The sequence below is a fragment of the Gossypium hirsutum genome, chromosome D11, assembly GCF_007990345.1.
Source record: "Gossypium hirsutum isolate 1008001.06 chromosome D11, Gossypium_hirsutum_v2.1, whole genome shotgun sequence".
Classification (NCBI taxonomy): domain Eukaryota; kingdom Viridiplantae; phylum Streptophyta; class Magnoliopsida; order Malvales; family Malvaceae; genus Gossypium; species Gossypium hirsutum.
Genome location: NC_053447.1, coordinates 70,178,458 through 70,197,392, shown reverse-complemented (window position 1 = coordinate 70,197,392; position 18,935 = coordinate 70,178,458). Strand labels below are relative to the sequence as shown.

General features: G+C 33.2%; 2 protein-coding genes across 2 annotated transcripts; both read left to right on the top strand.

The window, feature by feature from the left end:
* Positions 1-4,167, top strand: LOC107925950 (probable disease resistance protein At4g27220). Its single transcript, XM_016856715.2, has 2 exons — positions 1-2,987; positions 3,423-4,167. Exons 1-2 carry the CDS (start codon positions 450-452, stop codon positions 4,083-4,085), a joined length of 3,201 nt encoding a protein of 1,066 aa, XP_016712204.1. The 5' UTR covers positions 1-449; the 3' UTR covers positions 4,086-4,167.
* On the top strand, positions 4,089-17,119 carry LOC107925949 (uncharacterized). The gene is made up of 13 exons (XM_016856714.2): positions 4,089-4,668; positions 5,087-5,920; positions 6,070-6,576; positions 7,039-7,494; positions 7,597-8,304; positions 8,708-9,541; positions 9,684-10,175; positions 10,837-11,541; positions 11,917-12,750; positions 12,889-13,395; positions 13,958-14,653; positions 15,814-16,643; positions 16,797-17,119. Exons 1-12 carry the CDS (start codon positions 4,552-4,554, stop codon positions 16,636-16,638), a joined length of 7,515 nt encoding a protein of 2,504 aa, XP_016712203.2. The 5' UTR covers positions 4,089-4,551; the 3' UTR covers positions 16,639-16,643; positions 16,797-17,119.
* Positions 17,120-18,935: the final 1,816 nt, after the last annotated feature.

The following is an 18,935-nucleotide window of genomic DNA, read 5'->3' as shown; positions in this document are numbered from 1 at the left end:
TGAAATTTTAACGATTGATTTTCACGTTAATCACGAAGCAATTCATTGGATTTTGGGTTAATTTAATTGATGAACCCAAACAATTGTGATTGGGTGAGAATGAAATTTCAAAATTAACTAGAATACATAACATAATACAACCCTCCCACATGATCTAAGTAATTCCATTTCGAAATCCTCAGCTGCCTACCCAAACGTACAACCGTTTTCTGCTCCAAGTGCCGATCATAGCAACGTTCAGTCCGCTTCAAATACTTCAAGTCTTTGTCTTGTCTAGCTTTCTTCATCTTCTGCTTCACAATTTCATACCAGCGTTGTTTTTGTTCAGAGCTTGGAATCTGTCAAAACCAAGTCTCCTCATCCTTGTTTCCTTTTACTTGAATTTCCTCCCCTCCTCTGTCATTCTATCACTTACTCTCTACTTTACTACTTTTGACCCCCTCTTTTCAATGGAGATTACTATGGGCAGCGCTAGCAACCTTGTTACCGGTGTTGTCGGATACTTGTTCCAAAAAATCAAACGTAATTTCAGCTATGTTTTCCACCATAGAACAATGGTCTTGGATTTCGAGAAGAAAGTTGAGATGTTGAAAGACAAAAGAGACAGAGTGCTGCTAGACGTTGATGCTGCTCAAAATAACGGCGAGACTATATACCCCGACGTCAACAATTGGCTCATGAAAGTCGACGACATGATCATTTCAGAGTTGAACAAAGTGAAGAGTCTTGAAGACGAAGCAAAGAACAAATGTTTTATCGGCTTGTGTCCTAATTTTAAGGCTTTCTATCAGCTTAGCAAGAAAGCAGAAGAAGATGCTGGTGCCGTTGATGAACTCCTCCAGCAAGGTGGATTTGACAAAATATCATACCGGGATGTCCCGCAGCCCATAGTGGTTGTACCTCCAAAAGATTTTGAGGACTTTAATTCAAGAAAACTGGTGTTTAACAAGATCATGGAGGCGGTGAAAGATCCTAATTTCAACATACTAGGAGTGCACGGAATGCCTGGTGTCGGCAAGACTACACTTGTGAAAGAAGTTGTCAGACAAGTCAAAGAAGATAAGTTATTCGACTCGGTGGTTATGGCTGTTGTGACTTATACTCCTGACGTCCAGAAAATTCAAGATCAAATTGCAGATATGTTGGGATTGAAATTTGAGGAGCAAAGTATGAGTGGAAGAGCAAGTCGGTTGTGCCAAAGGTTGAAGAAAGAGAAGAAGATTCTTGTTGTTTTAGATGACATTTGGGCAAAATTAGACCTGATGGAAGTGGGAATTCCTTTGGGAGATAAGGATCAGGTATGCACCATACTGCTGACGTCCAGAGATCGTAATGTCCTGAGGAAGGATATGGATGCTAAAGAGAGTTTTCCACTCGGAGTTTTAACACACGAAGAAGCTTGGAATTTCTTCAAGAATATAGCACGGAACGGTGTTGAAAGTCATGACTTGCCTCCTATAGCAATTGAGGTAGCTAAAAGATGTGGTGGCCTACCAATCGCCATTAGAACACTTGCAACATCTTTGAAAAATGAACCTCCATTTGCATGGGAGGATGCTTTGCAACAGCTAAACGGGCCACCGTCGAGCAACTTCAAAGGAGTACCAGCAGCTGTATGTTCAAGTATAGAGTGGAGTTACGATCGTTTACCAAGCGAGGAACATAAACAGACTTTTTTGCTTTGCGGTCTAATTGGTCATAATGCTCTCTTTGATGAGTTGCTTATGTATGCAATGGGATTGGGTTTATTCCATGGTATCAACACGGTTGAAAAAACACGGATCAGATTATTGACAGTGGTGAGTCATCTCAAAGCCTGTTGTTTGTTAGTTGATAGTTATAGCAATCAACGCTTTGATATGCATGATCTTATTTCTGATGTGGCCATCTCAATTGCTTCTAAAGGCAACCACGTTTTTTCTTTAAGACCTCAGGATGTTTTGGATGATTGGCCAGATGATGAAACGATGAAAGAGTGCGACAAAATATTTTTACCGTATGGTAGCTTCAGCGAACTTCCTGATCAGTTGAAATGCCCCAAACTTAGTTTTTTCGGTATCGGTAGCAAAAATCCTTTGTTGAAAATACCAACAAACTTTTTTATGGAAACAAAAAATCTTAAAGTCCTAATTTTGGCTTGTTTGAATTTACCGTCCTTGCCCTCATCAATTTCCTTGCTGGCAAACCTTCGAACATTATGCTTGATGTATTGTGCGTTGGGAGACATTGCCCTTATCGGAGAGCTCAAGAATCTGGAAATTCTTAACTTTGAAGGTTCTGAAATTGAAATGCTACCGGAGGAAATAGGACAGCTGACTAAACTAAAGTGGTTAGGTTTAATTGATTGTTCCAAACTCAAAAGAATTCCACCTGGTGTCTTCTGCAAATTGTCTCGATTAGAAGAACTGTATATGAGTAACAGTTTTAATGAATGGGAAGCAAAGGGGCAGTCTAGTCAACAAAGCAATTTCAGTCTTGCTGAATTGAAAGCTTTGTCATGTTTAACTTCTTTAGAAATTCATATTCCTAATGCCAACATTATTCCCAAAGACTTCTCCTTTGAAAAGTTGCAAAGATACATTATTTTTATCGGAGAAGCATCGCATTGGGATTGGAATTGGGTTTGGGTTCGTGAAAACTCCAGAACCCTAAAGCTTAGCCTACAGACAAGCATTAGCTTTCTTAATAATGGAGTCAAAGTTTTATTGAAGAAAGCTGAAAATTTATACATAGATGAAGTGAAAGATGTGGAGATTTTGCTACAGGAATCAGAAGTTGGAGATTATTTTCGACAGTTGAAGAATCTGCATATCCAGAATGGTGCAATGATCCAATATATCTTTAAAGATAATGATGATGTTGACAAAATTGAATTCCAACTAGAGATTTTGGAGCTCCAGGGCCTACCAAAGCTCATTAGCTTTTGCTCTAAAAATGAAGGTTCCACTTCCACATCTCCACAGGAAACAACTCTTTTTAAGCAAAAGGTGTGTGATATCTTTTTCCCACTTCCAATGCATGCATTTTAATCACATTTCCTACTCTCTCTTTTTTAATTTAACTTTTATCTCAACCACTCATTTTCAACTAAAACTCAATTTAGTTCTCTATCTGGCTTTAAAAGTTTAAGCTATGCTCTCTTTATTTTAATCTCATTTCCTACTATTTTCTCAATGTTGATGGTGAATAATTTTAATTGTCAAAAAAATTTAACAGAATATGAGATTTTGATATAATAGGAAGATATTGAAATACCATGTTCTGCTTGCCTTGTTACAAAATATTCCGCAACTATAATAATAAATTTAGTCCTAATATTTATCCTCTTTTATTATTTTAGTTACTCTTTCATCATATTTGAAAAAAAAAAAATCAAACTTGATAAGATTAGATTTGGTAAGTAAACAAGTATATTTTTGCAGACACAGTTTCCTAAGTTGAAGGAGTTGGTGCTATCCTCAATTACCATCGAAAGAATATGGCTTCCCCAAGAGTTTTGTTCAACCCAAAATTTGACAACGTTGATCATTGAGGGCTGTGCCAACTTAAAACACGTCTTATCCGACTCCATGGTTGAATATCTCCAACAGCTCGAATGCTTGGAAATAAGTGAATGTAAGTGCATACATGAGATAATATCAAAGGAGAAGATTATCAAGGAAGCATTCAGAAATAGATACCTAATCTGCTTCCCTCGATTAAACTCCCTCAAGTTGAAAGGACTTCAGAATCTCATCGGATTTTGTCATGAAGATTATACTGTTGAATTCCCAACCTTGAGGATTCTTGAGATAGAAAACTGTCCACAATTGAAGGGATTCATCCATAATTCTACGAGTAAAGAAATCCTTACAGATGTAGTTTTATTCAACAATAAGGTACTATTTTCAACACATTCTTCTTTTGTTATATTTAACTCTTTTAATCATTGCTTTCATTCGCATCAAAAATTCATTGTAGGTTGTTTTTTCCAATTTGGAGAAAATCACAATCTCCCATTTGAGAAAAGTAAAGCGGGTATGGGACAGCCAACTTCATACAAATTCTTTTCCTATGCTAAAAGAGTTGAGTATTATGGAATGTAATGTGTTGTTGAATATCTTTCCACCTTTTCTTTTGGGGGCTTTTCAAAGATTGGAGAAATTAATAGTGACTGATTGTGCTTCATTAGAAGAAGTGTTCCAACTCCAAGAACAAGGGTTAGATATTGAAGAAACGCATGTAGCAAACTGTCAATTAAGAGAAGTGAATCTCATTCGCCTACCAAAATTAAAGCATGTGTGGACCAAGTATCACAAAGGAAATATTTCTTTTGAAAGTCTACGACAAGTATGCATTGAAGATTGTTGGAGCTTGAAAACTCTATTCCCATTTTCAATTGCTAAAGATCTTCAGCAACTTGAAAGACTAACTATTGCTAGGTGTGGGTTGGAGGAGATTGTTTCAAAAAGTGTTGAAGAATCAGGCGAATTGAAAATTTGTTTTGCATTTAATCAATTGTCCTTCCTTGAACTTTGGGATCTACCAGACCTAACATGTTTCTATCCAGGAATGCATAGAACAACATGGCCTACATTGAAGCAGTTGAGGATACATTGGTATGGGGCAATTAAGATATTTGGGCATGAAGAATCCCAAATTCAACATTCGCTTTTCCTCATTGAAAAGGTATGAACAGCCACTTTTTTCTTTTTCTTTTTTTTTTTGACAAAGTTTATATATTATATTTAAATCATTTAATACATTTCAGTTAATACATTCAAATATTCATTTGAAAATATAAAATAATTAAAATAATAATCAAATTCATTTTTTTCCCATCTAACACCTCTAGCAGTTCTAAATTTTATTTTAGTAACAAATTGTTTGTAACTCTTTACCTATTAATAAATTCTATTAAGTTTTTTTTTTAATCTAACATACATATTCTTAATATAGAATTTAAAAATAAAAATACACAACAATTCAAACATTTGATTTCATAGTTCACGTATAGACTTATATTATGTCTTATGGCTATTCTTTAAAATGGAATTCTAAATCTAATACTCTACGGTTCTTATTGTTCTTACTTATTTCTTTTTAGGTTATCCCTCAATTGGAGGAGGTTTCATTTAGCCATAGTGATATTGCGATGATAAGTGATGGCCAGTTTGAGGCCGACTTATTTTGCAATGTCAAATTTTTTCGAATCTCTTGCTACTTTGATGAATCAGCTATTTTCCCAATTTCTTTCCTTAGAAGGTTTTACAATTTGGAAGGGCTTGACGTGGTTTTTTGTAACTTCAAAGAGCTAGCTTCTTTCGAAAGCGATGCACATGAAGATAAAGACATGAGAATCACAACCCCCAAAATCAAGAAGTTGAAATTGGATCTGGTTAACAACATAAGACATCTATGGAAGCTAGACTCCCCGCTTGACCATATTTGTGCACGTCTCGAATGTCTTGAACTTTGGCAGTGTGACAATTTGATTAATTTAGGATTAGGTCTTTCATTTTTTGAAACTCTTACAACTTTAGATGTCTGGAAATGCAATGGGATGTCAGAGTTGATTACATCTTTCAAAGTCCAAAGTTTGGTGTGCCTTGTTACAATGAGGATAAGAGAATGTGAAATGATGAGAGAAGTAGTTGCAAGCGACGAGGGTGAAACACCATACGAGATTGTTTTCACAGCGCTGAAACATTTGGAGCTTCATTGTTTACAAAGGCTAGTAAGCTTTTGTTCAGGGCATTACACGTTAAGGTTTCCATCCTTAGAACAAGTTACTTTGAGCCAGTGTCCTAGGATGAAGAACTTCTATCAAGGAGTGCTAAGCACACCAAAACTGCATAAAGTGCAGTTAACGGTAACAGATTTTAAGGGACGTTGGGCTGGTGACCTTAATGCCACAGTGGAGCAATTATACAAAGAGCAGGTACTGGTTGAAAAATTCATTGAAAGATATATATATATACACATTTAATTATGATTTTTGTAATTTATTTTCACAATAGCATTGTAGGGCCCTTTTTTAAAATATGTTGGTAATATAAATATTTATCTTTTTTATATGTTGCTTCTTAGGTTGGATATCGTGGTCTAAAGAATTTGAAGTTGTCAGATTTTTCGGAGTTGATAAACATATGGAGTAGAAATCCTCAAGAAATGTTGGATTTTACAACACTTGAATTTCTAGAGGTTTGTGATTCCAATAATTTGAGATACATTTTTAACCTCTCAATGGTCTTCTGCTTGGGACAACTCCGGCAAATGGAGATCAAGAGATGCAATAATTTGGAACAAGTCATCAAAGAAGAGGGTTCAATTACAATGGTTGAGGAAGCAATAACAGATAATAGCAAGATCATTGACATATTCCCTCGTCTACAATCCATTATAGTGGAATCTTGTCCAAATATAACAAGCTTTTACCTAGGAAGTAAAGGTCTTGAATGTCCATCCTTGCTTGAAATTAAGATAGCTAACTGTTCAAACATGACTACTTTGATTTCTACATTTTCAAGAGACGAAGATAAAGAACTTATAATTGGTGATGAAGTTGATAACGTTTCTACATTTTTCTCCGACAAGGTTAGTTTTTCTTTTAATAAACCTTCATTTATACATTTAAGTCATGGTTAGTCATGACTCATGAACTATATTTGTATTCCTTGCTAATGAAAGTTCCTAGCAATTTGAAGAATAAAACAACAATAAAGTTATGGCTGTATTAATATTAAATTAGGTGCCCTTCTTGTATTTTGGACATATTGTTTTATTTCGAATGGTGGTTTCCACCTCTTATTAAGAAAATTTATTTGGCTGAGAAAAAAATTAGATGTGAAAAATGATAATAACTTTAGTTTGATTGCTATGAAAATGATCACATATGTTAATTTATTTGTTTGTTTATTTTGGAATTACATGGTTTTTCTAGCTAAGTCATTTTCACTATATTATTGTTTGTATAATAAAATTATTTTATTATTGTTTGACTCATAATTAGTTAATGAAACTTATACATTAGGAGAGTAAACACGTATATCTCTGCAGACACAGTTCCCTAAGTTGAAGGAGTTGGTGCTATCTTCAATTAGCATCGAAAGAATATGGCTTCTCCAAGGGTTTTGTTCAACCCAAAATTTGACAACGTTGATCATTGAGGGCTGCGACAACTTAAAACACGTCTTATCCGACTCTATGGTTGAATATCTTCAACAGCTCGAATGCTTGGAAATAAGCGAATGCAAGTGCATACATGAGATAATATCAATGAAGAAGATTATCAAAGAAGCATTTGGAAATAGATATCTAATCTGCTTCCCTCGATTAAACTCCCTTAGATTGAAAAGACTTGAAAAACTCATTGGATTTTGCCATGAAGATTATACTGTTGAATTCCCAACCTTGAAGATTCTTGAGATAGAAAGCTGTCCAAAATTGGAAGGATTCATCCATAATTCTATGAGTAAAGAGATCTCTACAGATGCAATTTTTTTCAACAATAAGGTACTATTTTCAACGCAGTGAATTTTTCTTTTTCCTTTTCTTCTGTTGTTATATTTAAATCTTTTAATTATTGCTTCCATTGGCATGAATAATTCATTGTAGGTTGCTTTTCCCAATTTGGAGAAAATCACAATCTCCCATTTGAGGAAAGTAAAGAGGATATGGTACAACCAACTTCATACGAGTTCCTTTTCTATGCTAAAAGAGTTGACTGTTAAGGATTGTGATGTGTTGTTGAACATCTTTCCACATTTTCTTTTGAGGGTTTTCAAAAGATTAGAGAAATTAATAGTGACTGATTGTGCCTCACTTGAAGAAGTGTTCCAACTTCAAGTGCAAGGGCTAGATGTTGAAGAAAAATATATGGTAGACAGTCAATTAAAAGAAGTGAATCTCGTTTGCTTACCAAAGTTGAAGCATGTTTGGACCAAGTATCACATGAGAAATATTTCTTTTGAAAGTCTACGACAAGTATGCATTCAGGAATGTTGGAGCTTGAAAACTCTGTTTCCATTTTCAATTGCCAAAGATCTTCAGCAACTTGAAAGACTTACTATTGATAATTGTGGGTTGGAGGAGATTGTTTCAAAAAATGTTGAGGGATCAGACGAACAGGAAATTTGTTTTGCATTTAATCAACTGTCCTTCCTTATGCTTTGGCATCTACCATACCTAAAATGTTTCAACCCAGGAATGCATAGAACAACATGGCCTGCGTTAAAGCAATTGAGGATATCAGGGTGTTGGAAGATTAAGATATTTGGGCATGAAAAATCCCAAATCCGACATCCACTTTTCCTCATTGAAAAGGTATGAACTGCCACACCTTTTAAGCAAAGTTGGTAAATTGTATTTAAATCATTTTGTACCTCTCAACTAATACATCCAAATGTTCAATTGAAAATACAAAATAATAAGATAATCACTTAATACATATTCCTCTTTGTCGAAATCATACACCTTTTTTTTTTGTAACTCTTTACCAATTAATAAATTCCATTGCATTCTTTTATAAAAAAAATATAACATGCATATTCTTAATATAGAATTTAAAACTACAAATACGCATCACTTCAAACTTTTGATTTCATAGTTCATTTATGGGCTTATATTATGTGTTTTAGCCATTCTTTTGTGTTAAGTGTTTCTATTTAAATGGAATTCTAAATCTAATACCCTATTGTTCTCATTGTTCTTGCTTGTTTCTTTTTAGGTGATCCCCCAATTGGAGGAGGTTTCATTTAGCCATGGTGATATTGCGATGATAAGTGATGGCCAGTTTGAGGCTGACTTATTTTGCAATGTAAAATTTCTTCGAATCTCTTGTTACTCTGATGTATCAGATGTTTTCCCAATTTCTTTCATTAGAAGGTTTTACAATTTGGAAGGGCTTGACATGGTTTTTTGTAATTTCAAAGAGCTAGCTTCTTTCGAAAGCGATGCATGTGAAGATAAAGACATGACCATCACAATCCCAAAAATCAAGAAGTTGAAATTGGATATGGTTGACAACATAAGACATCTATGGAAGCTAGACTCTCCTCTTGACCATATTTGTGCAAGTCTCGAATGTCTTGAACTTTGGCAGTGTGACAATTTGATTAATTTAGGATTAGATCTTTCATTTTTTGAAACTCTAACAACTTTAGATGTCTGGAAATGCAATGGGATGTCAGAGTTGATTACATCGTTCAAAGCCCAAAGTTTAGTGTGCCTTGTTACAATAAGGATCAGAGAATGTGAAATGATGAGAGAAGTAATTGCAAGCGACGGGGATGAAACATCATATGAGATTGGTTTCAGAGCGCTAAAATTTTTGGAGCTTCATTGTTTACCGAGCCTCACAAGCTTTTGTTCAGGGTATTGCACTTTAAGGTTTCCATCTTTGGAACAAGTTACTTTGAGCCAATGTCCTAGAATGAATAACTTCTATCAAGGAGTGCTAAGCACACCTCAACTGCATAGAGTGCAGTTAACAGAAACAGATTTTAAGGGACGTTGGGCCGGTGACCTTAATGCCACCGTGGAGCAGTTATACAAAGAGCAGGTATTGATTGAAAAATTCATCGAAAAAAAAGAGAAAATTTTAATTATGCTTTGCATAATTTATTTTCATGATAACCTTGTTGGCTCATGTTAAATATGTTGGTAATATAAATATTTATCTTTTTTTGTATATGGTTAATTAGGTTGGATATCGTGGTCTAAAGCATTTAAAGTTTTCTGAGTTTCCAAAGCTGATAGACTTATGGAGTAGAAATCCTCAAGAAATGTTGGATTTTGCAACTCTTGAATTTTTGGAGGTTTGTGATACCAACAATTTGAGATGCATTTTTAACCTCTCAACGGCCTTTAGCCTGGGGCAACTCCGGCAAATGGAAATCAAGAGATGCAATAATTTGGAACAAGTCATCAAAGAAGAGGGTTCAATTAGAATGGTTGAGGAAGCCAATACCCTTAGCATATTCCCGCATCTGCAATCCATTATAGTGGAGTCTTGTCCTGATATGACAAGCTTTTACTTAGGAAGTAAAGGTCTTGAATGTCCATCATTGGTTGAAATTAAGGTAGTTGACTGTTCAAACATGACTACTTTTATTTCTACATTTTCAAAAGACGAAGATATAGAAGCAATAATTGGTGACGAAGTTGAAAGCCTTACTACATTTTTCTCTGACAAGGTTAGTTTTTCTTTTAATGAATTTTCATTTATGCATTTAAGTCATATGACTAGTCATAAAATATTTGCGATACCCTAAATCCATGTACCGCGTCTAAGAAAACACCATAATGGTGTATGAGATAAATAAAAAAGACTTTCATTAAAACAACTTATATAATAAATAAAAAGAAAAGTTATTTTTTATATTTTAAATTATTATGTTTCCATTAACCAAAAATGTAAAAAGAAATATTATATTACTTATTCATAAATAATTAACTTTAATTATTTATATAATAGTTAAATTTATATTTCATATATACAATTTCGTAAATAATACATTTGTATTAATTGTATATTATTTACAATCTACTGTCCAAAGTTTTTTTACTATTAGGTATTTTTTATTAGCACAATATTTTAAAATTATCAAAATAATTTATATATTCTAAAATCATGCACAGTACATGTGAAACTAGTGTGCATAAGTAAGTAATTACATACATAAAAGTCAACCAAAGATAATTTTATATTAAATTCATTTAAATTCTTCTCAGATTACCAATGATTCCAATTGCCTTAATTATATGATTTACCGATGCCTTCATCTAAACATCGATGAGCTAACATTTTATATAATTTATTTCTAATTTCAATTAGCTTTTTCTATCATTATTCAGGTTACTTTTCCAAACTTGGAGAAAATCACAATCTCCCATTTGAGGAACACAAAGAGAATATGGTACAACCAGCTTCATACAAATTCATTTTCTATGCTAAAAGAGTTGACTGTTAAGAAATGTGATGTGTTGTTAAACATTTTTCCACTTTTTCTTTTGAGGGTTTTCCAAAGATTGGAGAAATTAGTAGTGATTGACTGTGTTTCACTAGAAGAAGTGTTCCAACTCCAAGTGCAAGGGTTAGATATTGAAGAAACATATGTGTTAAACAGTCAACTAAGAGAAATGAATCTCGTTCGCCTACCAAAGTTGAAGCATGTTTGGACCAAGTATCGCAAAGGAAATATTTCTTTTGAAAATCTACAAGTAGTATGCATTCATGAATGTTGCAGCTTGAAAACTCTGTTTCCATTTTCAATTGCCAAAGGCCTTCAGCAACTTGAAGGACTTACTATTAATAGGTGTGGGGTGGAGGAGATTGTTTCAAAGAATGATGAAGGGTCAAACAACCATGAAATTTGTTTTGCATTTAATCAGTTGTCCTTCCTTATGCTTTGGTATCTACCATACCTAACATGTTTCTACCCAGGGAAGCATAGAACAACATGGCCTGCATTAAAGCATCTGAGGATGTCTGGGTTGAGGATTAAGATATTTGGGCATGAAAAATTCCAAATCCGACATCCACTTTTCCTCATTGAAAAGGTATGAACTACCACACCTTTTTAGCACAGTTTGTAAATTGTATTTAAATCATTTTGTACCTCTCAACTAATACATCCAAATATTCATTTGAAAATACAAAATAATTAAGATAACCACTCAATTCATATTTTTCTTTGTCTAAATGATACTCTCTAACAGTTATAAATTAAATATGAATGCAATGGAATTTATTAACTGGTAAAGAGTTACAAAAAAAAGGAGGTACTAAATCACTTCAAACTATTGATTTCATAGTTCATTTATGGGCTTATATTATGTGTCTTAGCTATACTTTTGTGTTAAGTGTTTCTATTTAAATGGAATTCTAAATCTAATACTCTACAGTTCTCATTGTTTTTACTTGTTTCTTTTTAGGTTATCCCCCAATTGGAGGAGGTTTCATTTAGCCATGATGATATTGCGATGATAAGTGATGGCCAGTTTGAGGCCGACTTATTTTGCAATGTCAAATTTCTTCGAATCTCTTGCTACTTTGATGTATCAGTTGTTTTCCCAATTTCATTCCTTAGAAGGTTTTACAATTTGGAAAGGCTTGACGTGGTTTCTTGTCATTTCAAAGAGCTAGCTTCTTTCGAAAGCGATGCATGTGAAGATAAAGACCTGATCATCACGATCCCAAAAATCAAGAAGTTGAAATTGGATATGGTTGACAACATAAGACATCTATGGAAGCAAGACTCCCCGCTTGACCATATTTGTGCAAGTCTCGAATGTCTTCAACTTTGGCAGTGTGACAATTTGATTAATTTAGGATTAAGTCTTTCATTTTTTGAAACTCTTACAAATTTAGATGTCTGGAAATGCAATGGGATGTCAGAGTTGATTACATCTTTCAAAGTCCAAAGTTTGGTGTGCCTTGTTACAATGAGGATAAGAGAATGTGAAATGATGAGAGAAGTAGTTGCAAGCGACGATGATGAAACATCATACGAGATTGTTTTCACAGCGCTGAAACATTTGGAGCTTCATTGTTTACAAAGGCTGTTAACCTTTTGTTCAGGGAATTACACGTTAAGGTTTCCATCCTTGGAACAAATTACTTTGAGCCAGTGTCCTAGAATGAAGAACTTTAATCAGGGGGAGCTAACCACACCAAAACTGCATAAAGTGCAGTTAACAGAAACAGATTTTAAGGGACGTTGGGCTGGTGACCTTGATTCTACCGTGGAGCAATTATACAAAGAGCAGGTATGATTTAAAAATTCATTGGAAGATATATATACATTTAATTATGATTTGTGTGTAATTTATTTTCACAACAGAAGTGTAGGGCCTTGTTAATTATGTTGGTATGAAAATTCAACTTTTTGATATGTTGCTTCTTAGGTTGGATATCGTGGTCTAAAGCATTTAAAGTTTTCAGAGTTTCCAAAACTGATAGACTTATGGAGTAGAAACCCTCAAGAAATGTTAAATTTTGCAACTCTTGAATTTTTGGAGGTTTGTGATACCAACAATTTGAGATGCATTTTTAACCTCTCAACGGCCTTCAGCCTGGGGCAACTCCGACAAATGGAAATCAAGAGTTGCAGTAATTTGGAACAAGTCATCAAAGAAGAGGGTTCAATTACAATGGTCGAGGAAGCAATAACAGAAAGTAGCAAGATCAATAGCATATTCCCTCGTCTACAATCCATTATAGTGGAGTCTTGTCCAGATATGACAAGCTTTTACCTGGGAAGTAAAGGTCTTGAATGCCCATCCGTAGTTGAAATTAAGGTAGTTGATTGTTTAAACATGACTACTTTTGTTTCTACATTTTCAAGAGACGAAGATAAAGAAGCAATAATTGGTGACGAAGTTGTTAACGTTGCTACATTTTTCTCCAACAAGGTTAGGCTTATTTTATTGAACAAGTCTTTATTTATACATTTAATTTTCCTTTTATGTGACTATGTCTCTTTCATATCATACACTATCCAATTGAAGCACGTATTTACAATTTGAGTAAAATTCTTTTTGCTCCTTGCCTTTTTTTTTTTTAAGTTATTGCATGTTTTTTGTTTCAATTTTTTCTTTATAAATTTTTATATGTTAAATATAAACTTGATTTTAAATAAATTATCTCTTTATTATAGAATTTTACTTAACTTAATTAAATTTTAATTTTATCATATTAAAATTAATAAATATTAAATTATTAAGCTTAAATTATAATTTTAGAAAAATAATAACATACATTAAATTAAATTTACATTTTTTAAAATATAGTAAGAATTAATTACATTAATTGATTAAAGTAGAGCAAATAAAAATATAAAATTACAAGAAATAAAATACTAATAATTTTGTTTATAAGTTAATTGAATACTTTTGAGAATTAAAAATATAAGTTTAAAAATTTTTCTTGTTGTAATATTAACCTCTTCTAATAATTGTTTTCAATGTATTGTAGGTTGGTTTTCCCGGGTTAGAGAAAGTCACAATCTCCTACTTGAGGAATGTGAAGAGGATATGGTATAAGCAGCTTGATTCGAAATCGTTTTCTAATTTGAAAGAGTTAAAAGCAGAGCATTGTTATGCATTGTTGAACATTTTTCCACATTTTTATCTCGGAAATTTCCTAAGTTTGGAGAAACTAACAGTAACTGATTGTGCTTCATTAGAAGAAGTGTTCCAACCCCAAGTCCAAGGGTTAGATCTTGAAGAAGCATGCTTCGTGACGAGTAAATTAAGACAAGTGAAACTCTTCCGCTTGCCAAAGTTGAAGCATGTATGGAACAAGGATCCTGATGAAAATACTTCTTTTGAAAATCTTCAAGAAATACATGTTCAAGATTGTTGGAATTTGAAAACTTTGTTTCCATTTTCAACAGTCACAGATCTTCAGAAACTTAGGAGCCTTATTGTTAGTGGTTGTGGGGTAGAAGAGATTGTTTCAAAGAATGTTGAAGGATCAAATCAACATGAAATTTTGTTTGAATTTAATCAATTATCCTTCCTTGCACTCTGGGATTTACCAAACCTCGTATGTTTCTACCCAGGAATGCACAACATAATGTGCCCTATGTTAAAAAGGTTGACAACATCTTGGCCGATGAAGTTTAAGGTGTCTGGGAATGTAGTGTCACAATTGTTGCCCATTGGAAAGGTACGTCTCTTCACCCTTCCTTTACGAATAAATATTTCACTTAAATATGGTTCATATGACTTACTTGAATCATTTATTATCACTTAACTAAATGCATTTAATTTTCATTTATTAAAAAAGATCATCACTAACTTCATATTTATCTTATCTTCATAAGTTATTACTCTATAATTTAATCAACGAGCATTTTCTTTGGTCACCTCAACTACATACAAAGCTAGAAACACAAATATTGGTCTTCAAAACTAAAAGGGTTATTTTACCTTTGATCCTTGTATATTTTGCTTTTTTTTATTTATGAAGTCCTAATCCTATAAGATTATGAATACGGCATTGGAATCTATTTTTCTGGTGCACAAGGAATTGCTAAAGCCAGAGGACCAGGCTACCATTTTCTTTCTCTTTTGATTTCCAAAGATTCAAACCCAACACTTAAAAAGTTGGAAGTAATTCATACACTTAGGGTAATACAAAGAAGGGTAAATTACAGTAGTAGTCACCCAACTATTAGTATTTTTTTATTACCCAATTATGAAAAATTACAAAATGGTCACTCAATTATTCAGTCTTGTCTTTTTTTGGTCACCCAATTATCTTTTGTACTAATAGTTGAGCGATGTAGTTTACCTATAAAGAAATATAATCTCATAAATTGAGACCAATTGTAGAAAACTCAATTTAATAAGTAAGACAAAAGTTGTCAAAAATTACTCATTATATAAATTTTAAAATATGGAGTCAGTTCTTATTCTGTACTTTATCCTTAAAATGTTAAAACTCAACTCTTTTTTTTTATTATTTTAAAAGTTTTAATCCAAAGATCAAAGTTACTAGATGAAAATGAGATCAACTAGAATGTATCAAATGAATGTCCAAATCTAGCATAGCATATCAAGAAAGAATATGATAACTAATCAGAATAAATCTAAAAAAATTTGAATGCCACTGTTTAAATGTTAATACAAATTTTTAGCCATATGTTTGTTGTTAATCATAATAATCACAACAAAATCAAGCATTGAAAAGTGCAGAATTAATTAATGCATGTTCTTTAATTTATTGGTTCTTTTATTGGCTCCTGTTTGTGTTAGACCTTCCTATTCCTCTGTAATTCAAAAACCAGTCTAATATATCATCATTTTTGGGTGTTGACTTCTCAGATAATCCCTCAATTGGAACATATTTCACTTACTACTGATGACATTGCAATGATCACTGGTGGCCAGTTTGCAGTTGACTTGTTTTCCCATATTAAAGTTCTTCAAATCACTGAATACCTCAATGATTCTGCAGTTGTTCCGCTCCATTTCTTCCAAAGATTTTCCAATTTAGAAAAGCTTAAGATGGTTGGTTGCAGTTTTAAAGAGTTGTCTCCTTACGAAGGTGATGTTAGTGAGGAGAGAGACGTGGCAATGTTGCTCCCAAGAATTAACGAGTTAACGTTGGTAGGTGTTGATAAGATGACACATCTATGGAAGCAAGGCTCTCCCTTCCATCACATTTGTGCTAATCTAGAAACTCTTCAAGTTTATGAGTGTGGTAGCTTAATTAGTTTATCATGTGCTTCTTCATCTTTCCAAAATCTTACAACTTTGGATGTTTGGATCTGCGAAGAGATGGTAGAGCTGATTACATCTTCAAAAGCCCAATGTTTGGATCAGCTTGTTACATTGAAGATAGGAGGATGTGAAATGATGAGAGAAGTAATTGCAAGTGATGGAGATGAAGCAACATATCATGAGATTATTTTCAAGGAGTTGAAATGTTTGGGGCTTTATGATCTGCAAAATCTCAAAAGCTTTTGTTTAGGGAATTACACTTTGAAGTTCCCAGCATTGGATGACTTAACAGTGATTAACTGTCCCGCAATGGAGAATTTTTGCAATGGAGCTTTAAGCACGCCAAAGCTACAACAGGTACTAACAGGATGGGAAGTTAGGAGACGTACTTGGGACCTTAATGCTACCATTGAGCAGTTTAAATAAAGAAGGTACAGACTACAGAGTACTGAAATTCGTAGAAATATATATACATGTTAATTGTAACCTTGTAAGCTTATTGTAAATCCATCTGATGTTGATTTTATATGCAGAAGTATAAATGCAAGTCTCATCTTGTTATATGTGACTCCTTGTTATTACAGAATGTTAGGTGTCTGAAGAGACGGACAAAAATGGTGGACATAAGGAGGATCATGTTCCTTGAATAATTAAAGTGAGATGATGATTTCGAAATGAAAAGCCAAAAGGTGAGGTATTTTAAAGAGGTTCTTTCTTGTGTATAAGTACTGAATCTTGACTTTGGAGATTTGATCGTTTTATATTCTTGGCATTGTATTTCAAGCATTCTTTGTGTTTTCAGACAATTTGGTCCTGTTAACAGGAGACTTTTTACCAATAAATTATGCTGAGTGCAGTGGTAAAATACAATACATTTTTAAGGAGAATGAGAAAATTTAGATTCAAACCTAGTTCATCACATTATAACATTCATACCCATTAGACAGATATCATTATCACAATTTTTGCTATCTTTCTTTCCCGTTTCTCTTTCTCTACCCATCTTTTATCATATAAAATATTGGCCAATGTGCTCCCAATCACGCCATGATGGTTTATGGAATACAAATAATCAGACCGAGCAAGAAAAATAAAAAAAAGTTATTTATACTTAAAGGTCATTAAATTATTAATAAATTTATGTTTTGGTTATTCAATTTTAAAGTGTCATGAAATGGTCACGGAATCATTTAAAAATTTTTATTTAATTCATTGGGCTATTAAAGTTTTTTTTTTTAAAGTTCTACTAGCAAGCTCTAAGTGAAAATTCAACAATCAATACAGTGGATCAATACACATAGACAAGTAAAAGAACATACCTTACATCTAAGTTACTCTGACGATCAATGTTGGAGATCAAAGAAGAAGGATATTTAGATTTTGGTTTGTAGATTAATGATGTTCAAAGTTGTTTTATAAAAAATTAAATTGTAGAAAAGAAGGCGAAGGAGAGCTTTTGATTAGTGGGAACAAAGAAAGTCATATAGTAGTGATTTAATTAATAGCCAGATAACTTAAATGAAAACTTTTGAATAGTTGAGTAACCACTTTATAATTTTTTGAAATTAAATGATCAAAACATAAATTTGTTAATAGTTTAATAACCTCAAGTGTAGTTTACCCTACAAATTTTGTGATGTTTTTAAAACAAAACACTCCTGCCTATGGCATACGTAAAAAAAAGGAAGTATGTTTTATGGAAAGAGAAAATATTTAATACACTATTAATAAATTTTTCAGACTCCACAAATAGAATCAAGGTATGACACATGTCTTATAAGATACAGTAAAATATTAAAAGATAAAGATTTTAAAAAAGAGACAGCAAGCCAAATATTAACAGTTACGGAAAGGAAATGCTACTGAAAACGTTTTGTGGAACCAAAATCAAGCATTGAAAAGTTCAGAATTAAGTAATGCATATTTTTCTTTTAAATTTATTGATTCATTTATTGGCTCGTAATTGTATCAGACTTTCCTATTCCTCTGCAATTTAAAAACCAGACAGATATATGATCGTTTTTAGTTGTTGACTTCTCAGATTAATTATCCCTCAAGTGGAAGAAGTTCATTTACTAGTGATGACATTGCAATGATCAGTGAAGGCCAGTTTGCGATTGACATGTTCTCTCATATAAAATGTGTTGAAGTCACTGAATACCTCAATGAAGTAGCAGTTTTTCGTTCCATTTTTTTTCAAAGATTTTCCAGTTTGGAAAAGCTTCAGATGTTTTCTTGCAATTTTCAAGATTTTTCTCCTCACGAAGGTGATATTGGTGAGGAGAGAGACGTGGTAATGATGCTCCCGAGGATTAAACAGTTAGCGTTGCAAGGTGTTGATAAGATAACATATCTATAGAAGCAAGGCTCTCCCCTCCACCACATTTGTGCTAATTTTCAAACTCTTCAAGTTTACCAATATAGCTTACTTAATCTATCATGTGCTTCCTCATCTTTTAAAGATCTTACAACTTTGCATGTTAAATTTTAAGGGACATTGGGCAGGTGACCTTAATGTCACCGTGAAGCAATTATGCGAACAACAGTTGTTAAACTGATTGAAAAAGATATACATCTAATTATGACGTGTAATTTGTTTTACGATAGCGTTTTAAGGCACTTGTTAAATTTGCTGATAGGGGGCTAAGTTTTGTAAATTTTCTTCTGGGTCGCTTTCAGTGTTGAAAATTTTTATTTTATGATCCCCAACAGTTTCTTTTATA

What these genes read in the sequence shown, in the direction of transcription:
- LOC107925950 (XM_016856715.2), top strand. Translation starts at nt 450, where the DNA reads ATGGAGATTACTATGGGCAGCGCTAGCAACCTTGTTACCGGTGTTGTC. An exon ending in CAACTCTTTTTAAGCAAAAG is followed by an intron (nt 2,988 to 3,422) that starts GTGTGTGATATC and finishes ATATTTTTGCAG; the next exon opens with ACACAGTTTCCTAAGTTGAA.
- LOC107925949 (XM_016856714.2), top strand. Translation starts at nt 4,552, where the DNA reads ATGCATAGAACAACATGGCCTACATTGAAGCAGTTGAGGATACATTGG. An exon ending in CGCTTTTCCTCATTGAAAAG is followed by an intron (nt 4,669 to 5,086) that starts GTATGAACAGCC and finishes ATTTCTTTTTAG; the next exon opens with GTTATCCCTCAATTGGAGGA. An exon ending in CTACATTTTTCTCCGACAAG is followed by an intron (nt 6,577 to 7,038) that starts GTTAGTTTTTCT and finishes ATATCTCTGCAG; the next exon opens with ACACAGTTCCCTAAGTTGAA.